The sequence below is a fragment of the Schistocerca nitens genome, chromosome 1, assembly GCF_023898315.1.
Source record: "Schistocerca nitens isolate TAMUIC-IGC-003100 chromosome 1, iqSchNite1.1, whole genome shotgun sequence".
Taxonomy (NCBI): Eukaryota; Metazoa; Arthropoda; class Insecta; order Orthoptera; family Acrididae; genus Schistocerca; species Schistocerca nitens.
This window is the reverse complement of record NC_064614.1, coordinates 430563304-430589866: the sequence shown is the minus strand read 5'-3', so window position 1 is coordinate 430589866 and position 26563 is coordinate 430563304. Positions and strand designations below refer to the sequence as shown.

At 40.3% G+C, this 26563-nt stretch overlaps 1 protein-coding gene across 1 annotated transcript in view; it reads right to left on the bottom strand.

Moving 5' to 3' along the window:
- LOC126250910 (proton-coupled folate transporter-like) overlaps positions 1-9249 on the bottom strand; it is a 69200-nt gene extending 59951 nt beyond the window's left edge. Inside the window, exon 1 of the mRNA XM_049951597.1 lies at positions 9118-9249. Within this exon, the coding sequence (XP_049807554.1) occupies positions 9118-9185 (68 nt within the window). The 5' untranslated portion in view covers positions 9186-9249. The remainder of the gene's footprint in view (positions 1-9117) is intronic.
- Positions 9250-26563: the final 17314 nt, after the last annotated feature.

The following is a 26563-nucleotide window of genomic DNA, read 5'->3' as shown; positions in this document are numbered from 1 at the left end:
ATGGGAAGAAAATCTAAAATGTTACATTTCCTGCTGATGTTCTCTATACAAAAAGCGATTTTCACGTATCTATATCTTGAACAGGGTTAGCGTCAAAGGAAATCTTTATCGCTGTGCTTTAGAAAGTGTAAATAGTTGAGATAGTATGTTTACTTCGGTGATCTACAAGTAATATTGATTTTGTCTAGGCCTTACCCATTTTTTTCTCATTTGTGTGATACTCCTTTCTCTCCGATCTTTATGCCATTGCTACAGCTTGTAAATAGCTTTTGATAATCCAAAATAAATTTTCACTCCGCAGTGGAGTGTGTGCTGATTTGAAACTTCGTGACAGATTAAAACTGCGTGGCGGACCGGGAAACGAACCCAGGAATTCTGCCTTTCGCCAGCACGATGTACAACCCCCTCTCACAGTTTTAATCTGTCAGGCAGTTCCAAATCAGCGCACACTCCGCTGCAGAGTGAAAACTTGTTTACAAACAATTCTGCAGGCCGTGGCTAAACCAAGTCTCCTCAATATCCTTTCTTCCAGAAGTGCTAGTCCCACTAGGAATGCATTGTGACTTCTGTGAAATTCGGAGGGTAGGGATGCGGTACTGCCAAAATAAAAACGGTGAGGAACTATAGTGAGTTGGGCTTTCATAGCCAAATCTGTCAGTCCATTCCCGGCCGCAGTGGTGAACACTCATGCGCTACACGGCCTTGTAGGCGGAGTGGCCGTGTTAACAGAGAGCGCGCCTGCGCTTCCTCTCGTGGCATGACCTCGTAATTGTACTACTTGACCACGACATTATTGCACTTGCCCTCAGTGGCCATTATCGGAAACATGTCCGCCCCCGGTAGCTGAATGGTCACCGTGAGGAATTGTCAATCCTCTGGGCCCGGGTTCTATTCCCGGCTGGGGTGGGGAATTTTCTCCGCCCAGGGACTGGGTGCTATGCTGTCCTCATCATCATCCTATCATCATCATCGATTGCAGGTCACCGAGGTGGCATCAGATTGAAAGACCGGCGCCAACCGGGGTGACCGAGCGGTTCTAGGCGCTACAGTCTGGAACCGTGCGACCGCTACGGTCGCAGGTTCGAATCCTGCCTCGGGCATGGATGTGTGTGTGGTCCTTAGGTTAGTTAGGTTTAACTAGTTCTAAGTTCTAGGGGACAGATGACCTTAGAAGTTAAGTCCCATAGTGCTCAGATCCATTCGAACCACGATATTTTCATCTACTACGAACCGGAACTCTGTCAGAGTTTACCAACACGAGTTAATTCTGGTTAAATATGATATGCAATGGTCCGCTCGCGCGTCAGATACTAGACGGTCACCCATGTAGTTTCGTTACAAGAAACTGATCGCTAGGTTTGTAATTAAACAGTTATTAATTTTTCTGACCCATCTAGCTATACGGATAAATAAATAAATCGGAAACATGTGGTGGGGTTATGTAAACAAGTACGACGTTGATTAAGGAAAACGCATCGCATTGTGAATGATTTGAAGACAGCTGTACATATACTAACAAGTATTTCGGCGTCTCCTCGTGAAATATCACGATAAAAACTCACGATAATCCTCACTCCCAGATGAAATAATGTTGTAGAGGACTAGTAAGTACAGTGAAAATACTAGGGCTATTGGGAAAGTATATTCCATTTCGGGAACTACCCGACCTTACTTTCCTAATACCTCTTGTACATCCAAGGCTAAAATTCAAATTTAGCTTTATCACAGAGTGGAAGAGAATTAGGACTGTAGGATGTTAAAAGGCTGGCGCTGCCGAATAGTTGAACAGCTGGAATTTTCAAACAGTTGGGACTACAAAGCCTGCGCCCATCGGTGAGTATACGTCGCATCAGTCACGTCTGGGACTGGTTTAAGCTATATTACATAGAATACGATGACGTACTGGACCGGATAAGACACAAGACGTCCACAAAAGCGCACCTATCATCACTGTGTCTGACATCCTAACACCGTCTAATTACGGTCGTATCGAAAGGCTCCATGGTGAGCTAAGAAAAAGAGACACATTCGCGCCCGAGGCCGCGCTAGTTAATACCGCGCGCTGCAGACGGCGGCCAGTAGCGTACTCGTTGCGTCGCACGCCGTCCGGACACACGTCTACTGACCAAGCAAATTGTCAGCATTTGAGAAAGGCCGGCTGGCGAGGGCTTGCCCGTACTGTACGTCTGCTTGAAACCCATAGACCCTTACATCACTCTCCCCAGAGAAGAAAAGTAACCATAGGTGACTCAAAACGACCTCGTGGGCGTTATGAATCTATTTCGCCATTTGTGGCATCAGAAGGCATTGCAACATGTATTTCATTTGTAGACGCAGTAATGTTCGGTACAGAGAAGCGTGCCTTCAAGATGACAATTTCACACATGACAAATGCTGTTGACGAAAGACAAATTAATAAAAGCATTAAAAACACAATACTGACAATCAAGTATGCATTAACATTACTGGAGGAATCGAAAGACAATTCTATTTGAGCTTCAATGAAATTTAACTCATTATTGGAAGAGATTACGTTTTAATGGATGTCCTTAATTAAATTATTGTCTTCAGAAAAACTTGATAAGGAATGCTTTCCATATGTTAATATTTATGAATCATTGTAATAAACAGATAACTTTCTAGTTAATAGCAAATGTCCAGTTGCATGAAATGTAGTTGGCAACACACTAGGCATATCAAATAGTTCACATGATAAATCACAATGTGTGGCATTCAAGATTAATCTATTATTGTTCAGTTTTAGTGTAAAGGGCAGCTCAGGTAAATGTGACATCACAGGTGGAGTTAAATGAGAAAATTATACCTTAGAACATCGTTTAAGAAATGGATGATAAAGATGCGTTAAAATTCTAGGGCAATCATTTCTTGGGGGATGATTCATAAAGAACTCTTTCTCACAGCTGTACATTCTACTGTCTAAGAATACTGCCGATTCAGGGCAAATTAACTTATGACTACGTTTACACATATGCAAATCATTTTCATTTAGTGACACAAAATATCTTCGATCCTTGCTGATCAGCAGATAATCATTCAGTACACACTTTACATGAATACCTATCTGTCTCCATTTCACAGGGTAAGTATAAATCTTATACATTTCAAAATTATGCTTTGATCTAGCAATGGTAATAGAAACAATAACAGTTAATTCATCATCAATCATTAATAAGTGTGTGGTGATTAACTTATAGTAAGCATATAAACTGTAAGAGTTAACAGGGTAAATCATAGTATATGTTGCATCTAGCTTCCGTTCAATTGATAGTAGGATCTTTAAAAATTGTTCTGGATGTAGTGGTACTCTGCTCAAACAATCATTTGAACTACTTTCTAAGGCTGTTCTTAAGTTAAGGGCATCAGTTCTAGCATTTGGTAAACTATCAGTAATCCTTAACACAAGAGTGTTTAAATCTAACAGTTTCATTACCAATTACTTGGAAATGTGAGATAAATTGCTTTACAATTTGTTCAATGAAAACTGTGTGGTTAGTAATGGTTCTTTGCATTTTCTTTAATACGACAATTTCTTTAGATAGGTTAGTTGAATCCGTACTGGACTGTTGTTCAAGAGCTAATATTTTTACTTTAACTTCCAGTACATCTCGACTAGTTAAAGTACCAAATACAATACGAAAGGTACTCCCTCCAAAATCAAACCAGGCACGTTTACGCCTAATTAAAGTTTTGTGTGGCAAAAGCTTTAAAAAACAGTAAATCTCTTGCTCATAATTAGCAAATGTAGACTCTACCTGCATTTTGGCTGTGATCCAGTTACTATACCAAGATGTACCCATTTCCAAAATTGTATAATTACCCTTAACAGAACGAATTAGGGCAATTTGCTTCTTTACAGAATTGAACAGTTGCTGGATTTCACTCAGATTTTACTAGAGGACAAGTTTTGTATTACTTGTTGAAACCACCATGTCTGATCGTGGTTCTAACAAAACACCTGTTTTCTGTGGTACTATTACTACAGCATTAGTGTGAATGTGTGTGAAATCTTATGGGTCTTAACTGCTAAGGTCATCAGTCCCTAAGCTTACACACTACTTAACCTAAATTATCCTAAGGACAAACACACACACCCATGCCCGAGGGAGGACTCGAACCTCCACCGGGATCAGCTGCACAGTCCACGACTGCAGTGCCTTAGACCGCTCAGCTAATCCCGCCCAGCTACAGCATTAGTAGAATACGCTATCATAGCAAGCATTAGAATAAAAATGAACATGGTTAATTAGTTCTAAACACCAGAGTTAACAATGAACATAAAATAAATGAGTTTCTTGTGGTAATCTGTGGAATAAAAGGTTTGGTTTCACTGTGCACTCGTGCAATAGCTTCAGTACTAAATTTTCACAACACATTCACATAAGCACATGGCTGAAATAAACACACGCATTGCACTCGCACACACTACACACGTTTACGCAGATTGTAAGGGTGTCTGGAACAGGATCGCTCGGAACGTGGAGATGCGTCAGCCTCGAAGTCTGGACTGCGACCTCGCGATCGTCGCTTCCTGGGTTTGAGAACAGCAGGTCTGCCTCTCGGTCAGTCCTTGCGATACAGCAGGAAATCTACCCAGAAATGGCTTTACACGATTGACATTAACGACAATCGAACGAAAGGGCAGTTGGAGCTTAAGAGTGACTGGCGACAACACCTCCAAGGTTGGGTATGGTCCTTTCCAAAACTTCTTAAACTTTTTGACTTGACTCTTCTTTAACACCACGTTGCTCATATACACAAGATATCCAACTCGATACTGTGGCACTGCTGCTTGGCGGTCGTGTTGTCTTGCTTGCTGAAGAAAAGATTGATGATTCCACTGTTTCACTCCCCTCCATGCTTCCTTTAGCTTGCGTGTAGATCCCTTACGTGTTCATTGCTGATTCCGGCAGTCGATCGAGCAAAGTCCGAGGGTGAATGCATTATTCTTCTGTAGACCATCTCATATGGACTTCGGCCAGTTGAGCTGTGCATTTTGGCATTGTAACAGCTTACCAAGTACGATAAACAGACATCCCAATTGTCGTGTTTGTTGCTCACATAATGGCTAACCAATTTAATAATTGTTCCGTGGAATCGCTCGACTCTTACATTTCCTTTAGGGTGTGTTGGTGTAGTCCTTAACTGAGTTATTTGCATGAGCTTACAAGTCTGTTTAAGTAATTCACTCATAAAATTCGTTCCTTGGTCACTAATTATACTGAATGGTGATCCAAACTTAAGAGTCCATTCTTTTATAAAAACTTTAGCTATAGTCTCAGCACTCTGATCAGGTATTGGTATAATGAAGAGGTATCTAGAGAAATGATCTAACATTGTCAGTACGGATTTGTTTCCATCTTTAGTCTTAGGCAACGGTCCTACGACATCTAGCCCTACTCGTTCAAATGGTTCACTTCTTTCTGGCAATTCTTGCAGTGGTACTTTACTTTTTCCTACATTATACCCTCTGTTACAGGAATCACATTGTGAAACAAACTCGGAAACGTCAGCTTTGTGGCTCGGTCACGAAAACATTTGAGCTATTTTAATGTTTGTTGCTTTTTTACCGCAACGTCCTGATAGTAAAGAATCGTGTTGCACTCTCATGATTTGCTCTTTCATGCTTTCTGGAGTAACTAGGCGGTTTCCTTTAGTAGTGATTTTGTACAATAATCCATATATTTCGACAAAACGTTGATCATTTTTCCATAATTTGCATTGTGGATCTTCTTCCTGAGCTGCCTTTAACTCTTCTTCTCGACTCATTGTAACACAAACATTGACTTTTCGACTCATTGCATCAGCATTCACATGTTGTTTACCAGGTCGGTGAATAACCTTAAATTTGTACTCACTCGGTCATAATGCCTATCTTGTAAATCTGGAACTTGGATCCTTTAAGCTCAATAACCTTTTAGGTGCGGCATGATCTGTAATAACTGTAAATTCTCTTCCTGTTAAGAAACACCTGTTATGTTTTATACCAAAAACCAAAGCACAAAGCTCCTTCTCAGTAGTGGTATAGTTACATTCTGCTTTGTTTTATTGTCTTGAAGCAAATGAGATTGGATGCTCATGACCATCAACTTCTTGAGATAAGATTGCACCTATGGCAAAATTGGATGCATCTGTTGAAATAATAAAAGGTTTACTGAAATCCGGATAAGTTTTAAGTTCTTCCATTGCCCTTTTGCATTCTGTTGACCAATTAAATGTGAATCCTTTCTTCAGTAGCTGTGTCATTTGACGTGCTATAATCGCATAACTGGCTATAAATCGTCTGTAGAAGTTTGACAATCCCAAGAATGATTGTAGTTCTTTCAAATTCTGTAGTTCAGGAAAATTCTTTACATCTTCAATTAATTTTGGATCAGGTCGAACACCTTCACTGGTTATAACATGGCCAAGATAGTTAACTTTGCTTTGTGCAAAATGACATATATCTATTGATAAAGACAGGTTTGCGCTTCTTATACGCTCAAAAACATCTTGTAGCCTCTCAGTATGCTGCTTCATGTTTTCACCAAAAATTATTACATCATCAAAGCAAACAAGTGCTTGTGTTGGGGTGAGCCCTCGTAAAACTGAATCCATCAGGCGTTGAAACGTAGCTGGAGCATTGCAAAGTCCTAATGGCATACGAAGATACTTGCTGTTACAAATGAAGTTTTTCCTTGATCATGCGGATGCAGCGTTAACTGGTGATAACCACTTGTTAAATCACATACTGAAAAAATTCGACATCTGCCCAAGTAATCCAAGGTTTCCACTAAATTTGGTAAGGGGTAAATGTCGGGTGTGGTCACAGCATTCAAAGATCGGTAATCAACATAAAAACAGAACTGTGGTTCTCCAGAAATTGATTTCTTCTTTACAATTACAACAAGCGAACACCTCAGTGGGTCTGAAGGATCTCTTGGTTTTATAATTCCGGCTTCTAATTGTTGTTCAACCATGTCTTCTGCCAACTCTCTTTGACTAAATGGTATTTGGTAAGGTTTCTGCGTGATTGGGGCTGCATTCCCTGTATGAATACGATGCTGAACTAAATGAGTGACAGGTAAATTTGCACGTTCTCGGAATAAATCTGCATACTCCAGCAAAACAGGCGCTAAACTCTTCTGTTCATCAGCGTCAAATGTTCTATCTTGTTCCAAATCTTGCGCTTCACTTCATTATTAACTTCGTCTCCTCGTTGTAATTTTGCGGTACTGTTACAAAAATCTGTGTTTATAACTTCAGTATTTGTTACCTCATCTGGAATCTGTATTACGTCACTTTTACTTACGCTCGATACTTCAGCAGCTTTCGTTCCTCGTGGCAAAACAACATCCTCATTGCTCATATTCGTTATTGTAACCGGGACTTTTGCGACATTCTGTCTCACCATTGTAGCGACACCTACACTTCTAGCAACATAACAACGCATTGTATCCAATAACTCACTTTTCTTGGATCGCTCAAGTAATAACAAAGTTCCTTCCTTGCATCGGGGTGACTTAACTTCAACGTAGATTGTCTTTCCTGCTCCCCTGGGAATTTACCGAGGCTGATCAATTTGAACATTGACTCGGACGGTTTGAAGTGATGCATCGTTTGGGCGGCCCATTCCCATGATGTCAGTATTTCTGCTCCTTTGAGTACGATCTGAAGAACGATTTCCTAGGTTATAGTTGCTAAGCCTGGTCTGATCTTTCTTTCTGCGACAAATATCTCTGCCTCGTTAGCGGACAAGAAATCAAATCCAAGTAAACAGTCATAACGCGTTTCGTTGTTTGAAAATACTTGCACTCTTGCTGTGTATTTATCTTTATTTTCACCTTCATCTTGGCCTTGGCCAAGAATTAATTCTACGTCAACGTCTCCATAGTTACGTAGCTTTCCTCCGTTTAACCCTCGCACTTTTAATTGCGGCGGTTTCAATTTATCCCATTTATCTATGCAACACCGCATTAATGAGGTCTGTGCCCCTGTGTCAATGAGTAGTATGATCTTTCTCCCACGATATACAGCACCTATCACGAAGTCATTATCGGTGTGATTTTCGCTGGAACTAACAGGAATCACTGTCTCTGGCAAGGGGCGGACGGAGTGGTGGCCCGTACGTCCCCGTACTCGTTTAAAGATCTGGCAGATTGCCTGTTGTTCGCATTACCTTTCTTCTTGTTGCGACAATCTCTCGAAACATGACCCTGCATCCCGCAATGATAGCAGATTCGATTCTCTTTACAATCGTCACGCTTGTGACCCAGCTTATTGCATCTGTAGCATTGTGCTGTTGTGTTGAAAACTCTGCGTTCTTGCTTCTGCATCTCATTCGGTCCTCTTAGTGCTTTAACGAAACCAACAGCTAATTCTACTGCTTCCTCAAACGTTTTACATTGCGCCAATCTAACAGCTTTGCTTACTTCCTGTCCGTGCAACTCATGAATGGATGTGTCCAAGGCTCTCTGGTCGGCTTCGAACAAATGAATGCGATTTTCATTTTCATCTTCTGCTAACTCGTACGTTTGAGCGTTGATGTTTAGAATTCTGTCGGCAAACTGCTCGATAGATTCGTCTCGTCGCATTCGCAAACTGTGAAGCTGCTCTCAGTAAAATCTGTTCGTGTTTTTACGTTTAAATCTCTGAACAACAATCGTTCTAAACTCATTGTAATCTATTTTCACGCAAGTAGGCTCCGCGCTAATGAAATCTTGTGCTGCTCCCTGAATTCTTAATTTAGCAACCACTAGCTTATCGGAACCATGATCCTAACAGGGCGGCACCAGTTTACGGAAAAACACTTTCACATCATCTTCGGGTTTCCTGCTAAACACTGGTAATAATGGCAATAATGAAAAATTCTTTATTGTAGTTGTACCTGTATTGCACGAACTATCATTTGACAAGTCTCTCGGAATGTTACTCTCGCTTCTTTCTGCTTTTAACTGCCGAATCTCTTCTTGTAGTTCATTAATAACAGTTTGTAGATCGACAACGATACTCTGACTGGATTGCGACATTCCGTCTAATTTAACGCCAATGAGTCACTCAAATGTAAAATAAAAATCCATCACTGCCTTTCGTATTGTAGCCAAACGGGAGTAGACCAACCTGAATTTCAGCGTTGGATGTCCCCGCGTAGTCGGAAGATGTTCGCGCTGCTGATGCTCGAAGTTCATGTTGTAGTGCGCCTCTTCCGGGCGGTAGATTTTCCACAATTATCCCATTTCTGATACCACTTCCACTTCTGATACCACTTCTATATGGGGATATAGTTTGTGTTGTTGCCCCGAATGATGATTACACGAATATTTTGTCAGGATTTGTAAGCGGTGGGTCCTTGAGGTATGACAATACGCGAACACGAGAAGTAAGTTTAAACAGTTTTATTAACAAAGGCGGACTATAATCACACGCACGCTACGCGTACCCATCGAAAGGCTCCATGGTGAGCTAAGAAAAGAGACATATTCGCGCCCGAGGCCGCACTAGTTAATACTGCGCGCTGCGGACGGCGGCCAGTGGTGTACTCGCTGCGTCGCATTCCGGTCGGACACACGTCTACTGACCAAGCATATTGTCAGCATTCGAGATAGGCCGGCTGGCGAGCGCGTGCTCGTACTGTGCGGCTGCTTGAAACCCGTAGACCCTTACAATAATGAGATGCCCCATAAATCTGACGTGAACACGATGGAAGAAAATATACTGCCAGAACCTGGACAGCAATAAGGGCAAACATATCCAAAAAACATTTAACTCTCAAGTGGAGTCGACGTGGTATCGGGTAGTAAACGAAACAACAGCAAAAAATGATGAACTTAATGCATTTAAACTTTACGAAACTATCAAATGTCCTTACTGTGAAGAAAAAGACTATTTCGAGCACAGATTTGTATGCATCAAATACGAGCAGATAGGCCTGTGCACAAAAATTAATCTTCCTTTAATGAACAGACCAAAGACATATACAGATAACTGAAGTTTTTAAACTGGAGGAGAGAATTATACCCCAACGAAACAAATGCCATACTATGGCCGACTGGAAACATTGTCCACTACATCATAAGCTGAAGTAACAAAAAATTTGAGAGTTTTCTTAAGTGTCTAAGAATAGAGAGGCAGAGAATGAGAGGATTTAAAAATCACAAAGCAGCATATCAAAGGCACTAGGATGCTATTTAACAATAACTTCCTTATGAGCAATAGCTGTTTCAAGACTGAAGAGATGATTCCTTTTCACGTATTCTTTTATTTATCCATTTACTTACTTTTCATTTAGACAGTAAGAAGAAGTTCCTTTCTTTATATGCTCAGTAGATTTCTTGTTTCTACTTATTGTCTTCTGTACTTTTACCGTGTTATAATGACACAATCATTTTGTGCAGAGCCTCCGTCGTCCCACAACGTCTCAATCGTTTCTACGAGGGTGAGTTGTTTTTTTCTTTTTCTTTTAACCTCTAATACTGCTCAAGTATTCCTAAGTTACTAGTTTTATACCTTGTTTTGCCTTGGTATCTTGGACAGATCACAACTTTGTGACAAGCTTCAGCTGATTGTGGACACGGAACTGGTTCGTTACTTTTATGTGTAAATTACTCGTCTTCAGTTTCAGATAGTATAATTCCACCATCCTACACGGAAAGTTATTTTTGGTTCCAACAGATAATTTGATGATTCGCGCTGTGGAAGTGTCCAGATTCACATCTTCGACAAACATCCTTACCTTAACTAGACATAGAAGATCTGTTTAAGATCTTCAATTTCGTAATGTCGTATTGACATATACGTAATGAGCATTTTTTTGTGTTTGAGAAACTCATTTGTTATCTTGAGTGATTCTTGTTGACGTATATAATATACATTAACTTTCTCATCGTGTAATGTTCATTCTCCACATGGACAAACAGTCGCATCTCAAAGTATCTATCCACTTTGAGCTATAGCAGCCATACCTAACATCCGCATGTTTACTCTCCATCTTTATTGGAAACGTCTCATTATATCAATACTAACTTAGCTTATTTGTTTGAACATTTACCCCAAAGTAAGTATAAAAGTGATGTATGTTTCATGTACCAGTTCAGAGGTTCTTTACTCTGCCAGCTTTTGGTTTCTATTTTGTCGTCCTATTTAGAGACATATGTGGGAAATTTTGCAATGACATATCTTGCACATGACGAAGAACAAGCCAAAGCCGAGCCACCCAGTCTAGAGGACCAGATAATGTGGATGTCCCTACAGCGACCGAAACCACCGATAAAAGAGAATTTACTAAATAGATACTTAAGTACTGCGTGATATAGCATATACAGCAGTAAATATAAGGGGCGATCAAAACGAAACGAGCCGGAGGCATAATTATACAAACCAGTACCTGTATATTAGAAGTACTGACCCTGGTTGTTGAGACACTTGTCCCACTGTGACACAAGACGGTGAGGGGCTGTCTCATAAAATTCCCGGGGCTGCGACGTTAACCAGTTCGTCCGAGGTGAATCGTTTGCCTCTCAGAGCTTTCTTAAGGGGACCAAAAATGGCGTAATCACAGGGAGAGAGGTCCAGACTGTATGCAGGGTGGCCGAGAACCTCCCATTTGAATTTCTGCAGGAGTGCCGCTATTGTGTTGACCGTATGAGGCTTTGCACTGTCTTGGAGCAGAATGATCCCACGGGTGAAATTGCCTGGTCGTTTTGATTTGATCGCGTGGCGACGGGTGGTCAAGGTTTGCGAGTAACGCTGGGCATTCACTGTTGTCCCGTGCTTCAGGAAGTGTATCAGAAGGAGGCTATCTTGGTCCCCTTAAAAAGGCTCTGAGAGGAAAACGATTCACCTCGGACGACGACGTCCAGCTGTACGTGAGGAAGTGGTTAACATCGCAGCCCCGGGAATTTTATGAGACAGCCATTCACCTCCTTGTGTCACAGTGGGACAAATGTCTCAACAGCCAGGGTCAATACATACAGGTACTGGTTTCTGTAATTATGCCTGCGGCTCGTTTGTTTTTGAACGCCCCTTATATTAGTCTTATTATATGATCATGTCCTGTGTAATCGACATATACCAGTCCTCAGCGGTATGTGACGAATCAGACAATGAGGGTATCAGAACGTCTGCTGAGGCTGGAGAGAGCAGTTAACTCTCATATAGTGCAGAGGCGTTCCACAAGAGTTGAAGACGTGCTATACAGATGAAGGGTGGACGTGTCAAACGTTCTCACAATTGTCAGGAAAATCAAAACACAATATATAAATTTCGTATATAACTTATTTTCATCCAAAAAATTGGGAAGGTATAATGATACCACAGTATTTGCTGCTCCCCTTATCACTGCAATAATGAAATGAATAATTTATTAAGAACATCCTAGGTGTCATTCCAGGTAATTGACTGCTTCTTAGTATCAATAAGAAGGTCTTTGTTGTAAGTACCATTAATATTGAAGTACAACGTTTTATTTGTGATAATACAAGTACAGAAATACAACAGTAACGTTTTAACGAGAAGGGATGTATTCATCAGAAAGCTGTTTATGTATCTTTTAATTTTTTAAAGAGAATAACAAAAATTAAACTCAAGAAAAAATCTTTCAGTGCTGACTTCTATTTCTTACACAACTCCATTCCATAAGATGTTGCAAAGCTTTCTGTGAGACTCACTTTGCTGTTGGGTAAGAGATGTCTTTTGATAGCTTTTTCCAGACACACGTAGTTTTGTCTTTTCCAACATTTTTTTACTGTTGTTGTAATCTATAGTATATACTTCCATTACAAAGATTTTTTATTGACAGAGAGAAAAGTTTACATGCACTTTGCTTGGTACACAAACTATACATCAACTAAAAAGAGAACACCTTGCTGCATGGAACTCCAGAGGGAAGCACTGTTTGGTACAAAGGCTACGTGCCACACAGTAACGAACGTTTCAGACATTTGCTCCGCGATATGGCATTTGGAACAAATCTAGTGAGATGCAGCAGAGCACTGAGAACGCAACGGTCCTAAAAACGTATTTTGTGAAAAAGTGGTGCTTGGCACATTTGGAATTTCCACTCTTCAGATGTTCCTGTGAAGTATGAGTTTGAATTTCCTAAAATATGAAAGCCTTTGTATGTCAGTAATGTATAATATCTGTAACACCGAAATTAGTCTTACCGTCAGACAAATGTCTGTATGGAGCGCGGGAAGTCTCTGATGCATTGTTCAGGAGTTCCTTTTCGAATCTCAGCTTAAATCTCATATCGATGTATTTTGAGAACATAACATCACACGTAAAGGATAACTGCATTTCGTTGAAAGGCGAGGTCCATGAAATGTTTCGTCACTTCAATAACTATACACTCTGAAAATCACTGTATATATATATATATATATATATATATATATATATATATATATATATATATATGATTGTACTTCCTTTTAATATTTGCGAGTCAACCAAAACTCCAATCTCATATGGACTGAGAAAACAGTGAATGTGTGGCGGCTTGGATTTAGTGTCAAGTAACTGTAATACCGCAAGAAATGGCTTCACTCACTTCATTGAGCTTCGCACATTCCGCTGCCTTATCTAGAGCGACACACACAAGTACTGAGCCAAGGAAAGCTGTGAATTATTTTACATTTTATTTTTATCACTTTGAAACAGCTCAAAGTTTATTATAGTTAATGGTATTAGATTCTCGAGTATCTGAAAAATTGCTTTTAAGAATGGTTCAAATTGCTCTGAGCACTATGCGACTTAACTTCTGAGGTCATCAGTCGCCTAAATAACCTAAGGACAACACACACATCCATCCCCGAGGCAGGATTCGAACCTGCGACCGTAGCGGTCACGCGGTTCCAGACTGAAGCGACTAGAACCGCACGGCCACACCGGCCGGCTTTTAAGAATATGTAGTATATATTCTCGTAACAGCCAGATCACTTAACTTGTCCCAAGTTCGTACTCTGATTACAGATACAAGCCTCTGATGCACTTTTCAGGAATTTCTATTTGAATTCAGCCGTAACTTCACAATCGACATTTACAATTACGGTGAATAATTATATGAAGCACACCTCATTCTGTTACTACAGACAATCTCTAGTTCAGTCAGTAGTTAATATGGTATTAAGCACGCCAAAAATATTGCACAGTTCGTTGCTTAGTATCTAAAGGACTCTGGCGTAATGCGGCGCACAATATAACTACATGTAGTAAGAAAGGCATGTTTCACTCCATCGCAATAGCGTATAACAACTGCCATCCACATAGGATATCTTTGTACATGTCCACTTATGACTAGCTACAATCTGTTTGTCCTTTTCAAAACACATTTTTATAACTTGATAACGAAATCATCGGAGCTACTGCGCACATAAGCTTACGCACAGGTGACTAGATACTTCAAACCACAAAGTACATCTCACGGCTCCAGCACGTAGGAACGCTCTCCTCATTGTTGATTCCAGTGGTAGCCAATGTGAGCTGTACTTCTTCTTATTAAACTGACGAATCATAAAAGTTAAATGTAACTTACATTAACTACTAAAATATAGTTTCCAAAATGCTAAAAGAACATGTTGCGGTCACCTGAAGTCCCAACACATTACAGTATAGACTTCCCTCCAACAACATAGAGTGAACGGGACAGCCTAACACCCAGGCGAAGCGCGTCGCCAGCACATCTAGCGGCCAGCTGCAGAGGTTTCCAGCAGCGCGAAACTACGTTTCAAGTCAGGCATCACGCGGAACCAATAGTGCGTAGCTTAGTATCACTGAGCACTAGCATATAAATCGCACTCCGCGGCTTAACCGGCAGAGTTCGTGTTGGTGTCCTCGTAAGTGTGCTCCACAGGCACTTTCAGTTCCTGTTGCAGTCGCCGCTGTAGGCCCACGTCGGACACAGGACTGAACTATGCATTACTTCAACTTAGCCTCACGGCAAGCTATCGCAAGCTAGGAATACTGCACAACGATCTCTAATACCTTCGTTTTAGAAGGTAGCCGCCTGTACTTTCCGGCAATTCTCTACGCTGCTCTGCACCTTGTTGTCTATATGAGAATGTTGTTTTCATAGCCAGTGGTTCATGTGAGCAGAGATAAAGCTCAGAGGGGACAATTACGGGGTGTACCGTGGGTGATCAAACACTTCCCCTCGAAGACTCTGCAGGATCATCTTCATTGCCCCTGTAGAATGCTGGTGAAAATTGTCTCGAATAAGAAAACGCATGACAGTTATGTTACGTGGACTGCATAGCTTCTGGCGCAATTTCCCAGCAGGCCCTCATACTTGGCGGGAGACGCTATTTTCTAGTCATCTTTACGTCTTCTCTGTGCACTCAGAACCGAAATGAGCGAAGTGACACTATCGACGGGCACACTAGGGACATTGCCCGAAACATCTGTGCAAAGCTTCATCGGATTATCACAGTGGTTTCTACACTACTGGCCATTAAAATCACTACACCACGAAGATGACGTGCTACAGACGCGAAATTTAACCGACAGGAAGAAGATGCTGTGATATGGAAATGATTAGCTTATCAGAGCATACACACAAGGCTGGCGCCGGTGGCGGCACCTACAACGTGCTGACACGAGGAACGCATCCAACCGATTCCTCATACACAAACAGCAGTTGACCGGCGTTGCCTGGTGAAACGTTGTTGTGATGTCTCGTGATACGAGGAGAAATGCGTACCATCACGTTTCCGACTTTTATAAAGGTCGGATTGTAGCCTATCGCGATTGCGGTTTATCGTATCGCGACATTGCTGCTCGCGTTGGTCGAGATCCAATGACTGTTAGCAGAATATGGAATCAGTGGGTTCAGGAGGGTAATACGGAACGACTTGCTGGATCCCAATGGCCTCGTATCACTAGCAGTCGAGATGACAGGCACCTTATCCGCATGGCTGTAACGGATCGTGCAGCCACGTCTCGATCCCTGACTCAACAGATGGGGACGTTTGCAAGACAACAACCATCTACACGAACAGTTCGACGACGTTTGCAGCAGGATGGACTATCAGCTCGGAGACCATGGCTGCGGTTACCCTTGACGCTGCATCACAGATATGAGCGCCTGCGATGGTGTACTCAAAGACGAACCTGGGTGCACGACTGGTAAAACGTCATTTTTTCGGATGAATCCAGGTTCTGTTTACAGCATCATGATGGTCGCATCCGTGTTTGGCGACATCGCGGTGAACGGACGCTGGAAGCGTGTATTCGTCATCGCCATACTAGCGTATCACCCGGCGTGATGGTATGTGGTGCCGTTGGTTACACGTCTCGGTCAGCTCTTGTTCGCACTGACGGCACTTTGAACAGTGGACGTTACATTTCAGATGTGTTACGACCCGTGGCTCTACCCTTCATTCGATCCCTGCGAAACCCTACATTTCAGCAAGATAATGCACGACCGCATGTTGCAGGTCCTGTACGGGCCTTTCTCGGTACAGAAAATGTTCGACTGCTGCCCTGGCCAGCACATTCTCCAGATCTCTCACCAATTGAAAAAGTCTGGTCAATGGTGGCCGAGCAACTGGCTCGTCACAATACACCAGTCACTACTCTTGATGAACTGTGGTATCGTGTTGAAGCTGCATGGGCAGCTGTACCTGTACACGCCATCCAAGCTCTGTTTGACTCAATGCCCAGGCGTAGCAAGGCAGTTATTACGGCCAGAGTTGGTTGTTCTGGGTACTGATTTCTCAGGATCCTTGCACCCAAATTGCGTGAAAATGTAATCACATGTCAGTTATAGTATAATATATTTGTCCAATGAATACCCGTTTATCATCTGCATTTCTTCTTGGTGTAGCAATTTTAATGGCCAGTAGTGTATTTCGCGACTGATCGGAACTTACTTTCCGAACTCTGAAAGCAGCCGTGAAGTGCATGGGAGGGATAAGTCCCTTTGTACCAGTTATTAGGGCTTTTTCCCGTTCCATTCACGTATGGAGCGCGGGAAGTCTCTAATGCGCTGTTTAGGAATTCCCATTTGACATTCATGTTTAATCTCACAAGCGACATATACATTACCAGTCAATAATTATAGCGCCTCCGCGTTCGCTGTAATTAATCCCATCTTCTCTTCACGATCCCTATGGAAACGATAAGTAGGGACAGTGCCCTTTTATATAAAGGGGGTACTTTCACGCTAGATACAATGCAGCAACAATTACAGGCATTTCTATATTGTTGATTATTTGTTTAACATAAAACTACATTGTAATTAACATTACCCAGTATTATAGCAGTTTCCAAATTGGCGTCAGTTCATCGCTGTCTCATGGCTGAGAAGTAAGGTGAAGAAGTGCTTTCGATAGTAACCGTATGTGTGGTGCTGAGTCAACTGCGTTTGGGAATTTAAGAAAAACTGCGGATATTTTCCTGCCTTGATCAATAGCTTTCAGCTGTCACGTGGAAGAGGGCGTGTTGGGTTTCACACGACCGATGTTTCCGGAATCCATGCTAGTCATTCCGTTCGAGTTACATCATTTCAGTTGAGCTCAATATAAAGTCTAAAATTCTATAGCAGATAGGTGTCAGGGGTGCCGATAACTCCTGCTGCCCTTTCGGTAGATGGGTGTGATCTCTGCTTCCTCCCAACCATTGTGCACAGTTTTGTGTTTGAGGTATCTTCGTTTTATTACTGTTAAAAGACGTTCTAATACAGCCGCAAATTCAATATAAAATGTTATAGTGCTTCCGTCAGATCCTTGAGCCATGTTAAATTTTAACAACTTCGGCAGTTTCTTAAAGGCACGAATATTGTTCCACTCACCTTTTCAGTGGTACGATTAATTAAATTATGGCATAACTCCTGGGATTTCCTTTGTGAATGAACATTTGATAACGGAATTTTTAGGACTTTCATTACAGTGAATTTATATCATGGAGGTTCCCTCTCAAAGTGGACTGTACTATTGTGTACATAACTATCCGTCGCCTGGTCAACTATTCTTTTAAACTTGAGTCGTAGCTCTCCTACGAGTTCCCGTTGTGCACTGAACGTTTCAAATTCCTCACTGAGATATGACACTACTGTTTCTTTATCTAATTTGCTGAACATATATATCTTTCTATTTGTTGTAGTTGCCCTCTGTACTTTGGTAATCATGTTTGCTACAAACGCTACCTAGTTGTGCTTATAGGTGTGCGTGCTTGATGTTTGGTTGGGAGTAGCGGCCCTGTTTACACTGACATCAGCGGCGAGCCGTTACTTGTTGTCAACTTACACGTCGGTGACGAAGTTTGACTACAACACAGATAACCACATATTTACGCGTCTTATGTACCGACGTAAAGATGCATTTACGACATAATTACTGGTTGTTTTCGCATTTTTTCTTTCATTCTGAGTACGTGACTCACTCCACTGCCGCATGCCATTACTTCACAGAGATATTCTTAATTACTCACAAATTCAAGGATTATTCGTCATGTACATTTCCTTTTCATTCTACATCCAGTCTAGATTGTAATTTGCTTTCAACTAACGAAAATGTAGTGTTTTAAATAAACGTCTATATCTCCAATATTACAGAAGATACGAAAAAGCAATTTACATGGTAAACTCATAAGTATAAAAATTTTATTACATATTCACAAACATTGGTTAATGGAAACGGATGACAGTGGAAACTTAGCCAGGCGTATGATTTAATTTATTGTTACATGTTTAAGGGGGTGTAGCACGCCAGATGATATATTGCATAGCGTGGGAAGGAGCGACCTGTGCTCGCTTCCATACAGTATCTACAAAGGTTCCTAATTGCTGGTCATTTAATTGATAACAACAAACCCTCTGCTTGTTGATGACAGATTCCTTCAGCATCAATATTATTTGATGACTGGTTGGGTAAAGTTAACTAAACGCAAGATTGATTACTTTCAATCGAGAATGTTGGCATTACCAGAGACAATCTCATAGCTGACGCCACGCGATCGACAGTGGCGCCCTCTGTACTGCCTATATAATCAGTGCTTCCTCGAGTTCTCTTCACAGTTCGCCGCCGTACCTCCGAGGATGTCTCCCGCAGTCGGAGACGAAACGTCAGGGGAGAGTTTTATACTTCGACCACGGCCTATGAGACCGGAAGTTTTAAGTGTTCAGAAAATTAGTCACGTGAACTTCCAGCCCGACTAATTTTTCTGTTCCCGGCTTTATATGCCTGTGATAAGAATGCCCTCTTGCCAGGTGAGCTATTCCAAACATTCACTGTATGCAGTTGCTTCCGCAATTTTCTCTCGTTAACAGTTGCGAATGGACCTTCAGTCACTGCCTGCAGCAGTTCCTGTAGGGTTTGAAAGCGACTTTGAGTCACCGGATGTTTTTACGACCACAGTTCTGACATCACGTTTTGTGGCCGCGTGTTACACCACTGCTTGCAGACGCGCTGAACAGTCCGACGCGAAGCACAACAAACCCAGCAGCTTCACACACCGTATGGTCACGGGCACGGCCAAATCCGATTGCTCCTTTCTGCCATTCTGTTACGTCATTACATTTAACCATGTTTACGTACAACCATCGCTTTAAGCATGAATGTCTCACTTCTCGCTTCTGCCTTATGCTCAGTAAGAGGCAGTGCGCGCGGGATTGAGTACGCGGCTCGATCGCTGCATCTTCTGTAAGGGCTTAACGATTCATCTTTGCGTGCGCACTGGGGTGACAAAATATTTGTCTGGTGAGCTTACTTGAGTTGCTTTCCAATAACTCCTCTGAACAAGCGTCCGCGATAGATCTCATCTGAAGACTCCACGTTCACGGCTGTCACACTGGTGCGCGCTTAAAAACGAGCGATCGTAAAACTCAATATTGAGTACAGCGATGTTTAACGTGCATTGTTGCACCTCACGATGGTTGTATTTGCTCTCTTATCGATCGAGATGCAGCAACAGCGCTCTCACAGTCTGCAGAAGCACAAATCTGCCTCTAAGACTGAACTAACAATTATAACGCCACAAATACTTTTTGGTGTCCTATGAACCCTAACATATCTGAAATGGTAGGGAGCGTGGGGCTGAGAGTGGTGAGATGCTGAGACAAAATAAAAAGAAGAAAAACTTTGAACATTGTTTATTGGCCTCAGTGATATTTTAACATTAACACAATGAAAAATGAGATCCATAATATGATATTTAATGGATGGAACATTGAAAACAGTAGTTCAAGTTATTAATGAATTTTTTTAAGTTTAGCGTCCAAGAAATTTTGAATACAGTGACAGTAACAGAATTAATTTAAACAAAATTTGAACAGTGAAGCCCTGACAATTAAGCGTTGACGTAAAGTGACCAGCTTGAGCTTACGTCAGACGAAGCTCGGTCCCTTCATTCAGCTCATTAGGTAATCTGAAACACACATGGCGTAAAATTTAACCACATAACTACAAGATGATAACAACAGCACTAAATATAAGGCCGTCTCAAGTTTTAATTGTGACTCTGTAATGTTTAAGAAAAGTGGTAATTTAACACATCAATATTTAAAAGAGAATAAACATCTTATACTCGTAGTATTAACCTCTCATAATTGTACACATGTCTTTAAAAGGAAGCACTCAGTTTAAAAGATTAATTTTTCTTCGGTACATAAACACAGAAATGATACTTACATGAAAACAACTAGGATTAAAATCTAAATCCTGTTTGTCTTTTAGAAGGATGCTTACAATAACTCTAGCATTTACTGTTAACTCGGAATGTTGAGTCACAATGTATACTAAGACCAAAATTAGGGTAGTTACTCAAAGCTAGGCATCGTTACGCGCGAGAATTAGGAATCTGCAACAAAGCCTCGCCAAACAAAAAGGGCTACAACCGGTATTTTAGATACGCGTAACAAAAGGTGCTCACCGTTTTTGTTTCTACCCCAATCCTCGGCTGTACGGTAAACACTGGTACCTCAGCATCCACAAGCCTAGGGAGCAGAATTAAGAAACATGCCGACTCTGAGGACGCAGACTCACAACCACAAAGGCAGAGGGAAGTATTAATTTTTGAAATATTGTAGGCATAAGACGAACGAGACTCCAGTCCTCGCTGAGCAACCAAAGGTACTATACAGAACAGCAGCCAAGCATCCCGAGCACGAGGGAAAGAGCGTGCGTTTAAATCAGCTTATCCTGCGGCCTCTCGCAGGACGCCCGGAAACCGCTCACTAGGATACGAAGAGAACAGGGTTTAATGAGCAACAAGAGTCAGTATGCGAAACATATGGTTGAAGCAGCAGATCTGTTGCACTACCTGGGTATAATGTTGTTCCTGTAAACTTTCCCAAAGGTTGTATCATCTAAAACGTTGCCTCTATTCTAATACGTCATTTATTTTAGCACAGTGTCTCTATAACAATTTCGCTTGTGCTACACTGACCTGTTTCGATCCTAACAATATATTACGGATTCTTTCTACATGTTCCTTCATTTGGCTTACTAAGCCCATACCAGACTGGACCACAACTCACGAATAAGTCGCTGGTTCATTGTTCTTCGATCTCGCAGACCAATGATTAAGGAAAATTCTGTAACAGAGTATGGTCATTAATTAAGGACAACCAGAAACATGCGTTATAATACTTATTTCATTTGGCAAATAACATTTCACAGTATGCATCTCTACTAGTATTGTACCATATTAGACACTCTGAATGGATCAACTATATCTGGAAACTAGGGTATCCAAGAAGCTAACGATCCCGATTCTTCGAAGTAGAGGAAACGATTAAAGATTTAAATTTGTACAGAATCTGATGATCAGAAGAACAGTCATATGAGTGAACCTTTTTTTTGTATGGGACGTGTACACCTGTTGAATTTATAAAAACTTAGAATAATTCTGAAGCTATAAAACTGTGAGAGCTTGTCAATTAAATCTCATCATGTCTGTAAAACTTGTTCTTGAACGACATTTTCACTACTGTGTTGCAAAATGTTTCGTTCCCACAGAGACACAAGAAGCAAGAAAAATAACAGTAGAGTGGGTCTCAGTACAGATCAGAAGTATTCAACTGCTTCCTCTAACCAGTGTTAGTCGATACGGGAGATAATACAAATGTAGAAAGAAATTTCAGTAATGTGTGCTAATGATAAATGTGAAAAAACAGAAAAATCTGTCTGTTGTATACGAATAACACAGAGTCAGTCAGGTTAGTCAGCGGAGTGCGAGTTGATGATTTATGTGTATTTACAGAAAACTGTTGGTTAAATTAAACAACTTCCGATTCAGAACAATTTAATATTAATAGTATCCAGGTCCAACTACGGATATGTTGAAATAAGTCTGATTTCATAAGATTTTGTTTATTTATATATAAACGATTTGTTTGTCCTGACTACAGATATTTTATTAATTTCCTTGTCATCTTCAAAAGGACGCGAAATAGATTGGCACAAAGTATCTCGTTATTGTTGTCGGTACATATAACAAGTGCATCGAGTTTGCATTCGTGCCATGTTTCGACGAAATTGACGAGTCACTCTGTATCAGTCTATTTAGCCACGAACGTTGTATCTCATTTTGTGTTCTTGTAATATATATATATATATATATATATATATATATATATATATATATATATATATATAAATTTAAGATATAATATACCAACTTCTAACCAATGTTAGTGAAACTTACAATTATGTTGGTACATGTAGATTACTTAATGGAACATAACTTTCGTAGTTAATGCAAAGGAATTAACAAAATTTCTGTTTAAAACCTGATACAAACAGAGACAAAATGTGATACCTCATTTGAGTGTTTTTTTTTTCTTTTTGCTGCTGAGCATCTTTTTGCTTCTCCAGACGGCAGTCTGGCTGCGGTGGTCATAGCGGTATAGCCCTCTGTTCTTTCTTCCCATGGTGACTGTTAGGTTCCCATCTGCCTAACGTGAGCAGTACTTGTCAGATCAATGTATGCTTCCTCTCTCGTATCTAGACAGTTCTTGCCTTGTGCGAAGCTATCCGCTGTATCATTTAATTCCCTTACTGGTATTACATTTTTTGCTACTTCGTATGTACGAGAGCGAAGAGAAATGTTCTCAGTCAAACACAATCATGGTGTTGTTGTCCATTACGTTTTATTTTCTGTTTTGTTACACAACAATCTAAGTCAAGCGTCAAATTGATATGTGATGTACGTTCTCTTGAAACGGATTAGTAAAGTATTCTGCTGCGTGTTTTTCATTCAAATCGAGATAGTAGAGTACTATCCGTCATTTTCTGATACAATTTATTGCAGAAAATTAGTAAAAGTTAGACAGGGTTCGTAAGGAGCCTAATACATTTGGAATATTTAATAAATACGCGACTGAATTAAACGTGTCCCTATTACTACTGAAGATCGTACTCACAATAGACGTGTCAAAATTAGAACAACAGACGAAATTATTAATTATTATTTTCCTGTATTTTGCAACACAGAGTTATCTTTACAGAATACAGCTTTCGACCACCTCAAACGACAATAGTTATATTCAGTGGCTGGACTGGAGGACGTGCGTTGTAATTTAGCAATCAGGGATGTCACCAGAGGAGTTAAAAACAACGTCTTACTCTGCGAAATCACAGGGAAAGTGTACAATTTGGTAATGGAAGAACGACGACGAAAGGTGTACGAAACAGCTGACGCCATAGGCACATCAGAAGAAAGTACGTTTAACATGGAGTATTAAGTACAATAAAGCTTTGTGTGCCATATTCGTCGAATCCTGGTCAAAAACTAATGTGAAAATGTTCTCAGCAATGGGATGTCCCCATACAGACACTGATCGTAAGCACGGCTCGACAGATTTAACTTAAGTTGGAAGTTATGTACACTAATACTGCAATTTTTTTATATATGTATTCCATTTCATACATTTTTCGGTTATAAAGTTTCTAAAATTTAGGTTTCCTTACATGTTGATACTTACATAACATATCCTTCTCTTCCACTGCCTAACACCTCGTTTCATTTTAGCGCCAGATTCCGTTGTTTTGATAGCCTCCTTTCAGCAAAATGAATGAAAACAGCTTTTTGTAGCTTGTTCTGAAATCACCAATCACTTAATTTCTTAGTTTGTTGTTGAACTTCCTGTAGTGTCAGTCAGAGGATTATGTACACAAGCCGCAATATATTTTGCCAGCCCTGATGATTCCACTATTTCTGGCAGCGATTCCATTCATGTATCCCAACTCATTAGGGATTCAGTAGTGCCAATAATCTAGAGTTAGAAGTGAAAAGTAAAGGAAATATAACCAACCCATGCAGATAATTTAGTAAGTAAATTTCCTGGTTGTTCAGTCTTACGACGTTGCTGTCATTAGCATACTGCATCAACACTGATAACTTCAGTGTTTCGGCCTTGTCAGTCGTGAAGATCGTCATAAAATATTAAGTGTAACACATAGCTGTAGTCTAGTTATTTAATTACATGTTCCGTAGATCATTTGAACCATTCTTTTATCGACGTGATGTTGAATGCGCCATGTTTACAGCACATGTATACATGATTAATGATAAAGCAACTGAATACATTATATTTTAATCCTATTCATTCAACCACACATTTCTTTAATTTTTATTAGGAGCTATCGGTTTTTAAGTAGAAAACTGTCCATGAAGCAGGGGTTGTCGAAGAGAAATGATATTAGGTCAGATATAAACTTGCTTTGGTACCTGCTGGGCATTCCATGTTATTGGGTAAATGATCAAAAATTTTTGTAGCTGCATATTGAAATCCTTTCTGAGTCACTCACAGGTTTAATAATGGGTAGTAAAGGCCATAGCGTTGTAGATATGGATATCACTATTCTTCCGAAATTTACGAACAATTTTACTAGCGAATAAATTTATTGTGGCTGTGTAGTTAAATGGTTAACTGCTTGAAGAGGTACTTAATGACATCCGTGGGTGAACACTACGTGATATTTTTACTCCTCGCTTTCGTGCATCATTACTTTCTTTCTAAGTGATTTTACCCCAGAAAATTATTCCATAACATGTAATTAAGTAGAAATATGCAAAATAAGTCAGAAGACTGACTCGTTTGCTTCCAAGATCAGCAATTATATGAAGGAAAAAAAGTGGCTGAACTTAATTATTTGAGATGCTGAGTAAAATGCTTCTTCCAGATCTAGTTTTCATCAATACATTCACGCAGAAATTTGGAGCATTCTTCTCTACTTACTGATTCCTGCTCGTGTGCTACTCCAGTTGTTTATATGACTATATTAGCTGTACAGAACTGAATACAGAGTTTACTCGAAATTTATGGAGAGTCCAGTTTCAGCGACCCACTTAATAATTCTTTGAAAAACATAATTCTCCTCTGTTACTTTCTCTCTAATGGGATTTATTATAAGACTATTGTAGATTGCGAGAAGTAGGCTACCAGTTCTGCTTATTGAATGTCAAATGGAAGGTCATTCACTTATTTAAGGAAAAGGAGTCTACCCAAAACTGAACACAAAATTGAAGTTTGTCGTTTTTCCCCAACTACTAAAATTTTCTACCTTGCCAACATTGTCTGAATTGTTTGAAAGATTCCTGTTCGCCATCGACTGTATGTTCATCAAAAACCCATTACTGTAATTTCTACCTTTTAGTCATTTTCAAGTTGTAAGCAGGTGCTCTAAGACAGCAGTGGTTATCAGTAAAAGGAATAAAACTGACGAGAGCCTCTAGTGCTCGTGTCATCATTAGTTACACACACCATAGTTACGTAATAGAAAGGATAGAAACACGTGTAATAACACCCGTGCTTACTGCACATGTCCTATATGTCTCATAAATATGGTATTGCGAGTTGTGATCAAAAAGTAGCGAGAAATTCTGCTTTTCTTGAAGTACCTTTATTTATTAATCAGTTTCAGCTCTATCCCCTTCAGAGTAATTACTCTCAGATACAACACTTTTTTTAGATTTTTTAAAATTCTGCTAATTTCACTGAATGATAATAGTGCTACTGCCAGCTGATTACAGGTTTACGGAATGTTATATTTAATACATTTTCTTGATTTTTCAATTGAACAATTTTAATCCTATATTTCCCTCTATATTTAGAAAGTGACTGTTCTACTTGTGAATTATCAGTCCCAACGTTGTCACTTAATTTAATTGTTATGGTATCTTGAACACTGACAGGCTTTTCTGTCTCCCATTTGAGAATATCCCATACAATGTACTTTCCAACTAATTACCTGCATTATTAATTTCTAACTGGATATAAATACTTGTTGACATTTTAATGACTTCCATTAACTTATTACAGTATTTTTTGTAGTATGCAAATAATGTCGGATCTTAACTTGCTCTGATCATTAAATAGATTTTCCTCTTCCTCTTACACGATATTTTAATTCCTTCAGTTATTCAGGACTTTCTAAGGATTTTCTGGATAACTTCTTGGGAAAGAAACTATCAGTTATTGACACAAAGCTACTATGGAATATATCGAATTTCACTCTAACATCTCTTTATACGTCATCCCACACCACCTCTTTTAACTTGCCCTTAAAATATGTTTTCATTAATGAGTCTCACTGCTTTACATGAACCAGCCGCAGTGGTGTAAAGTGCT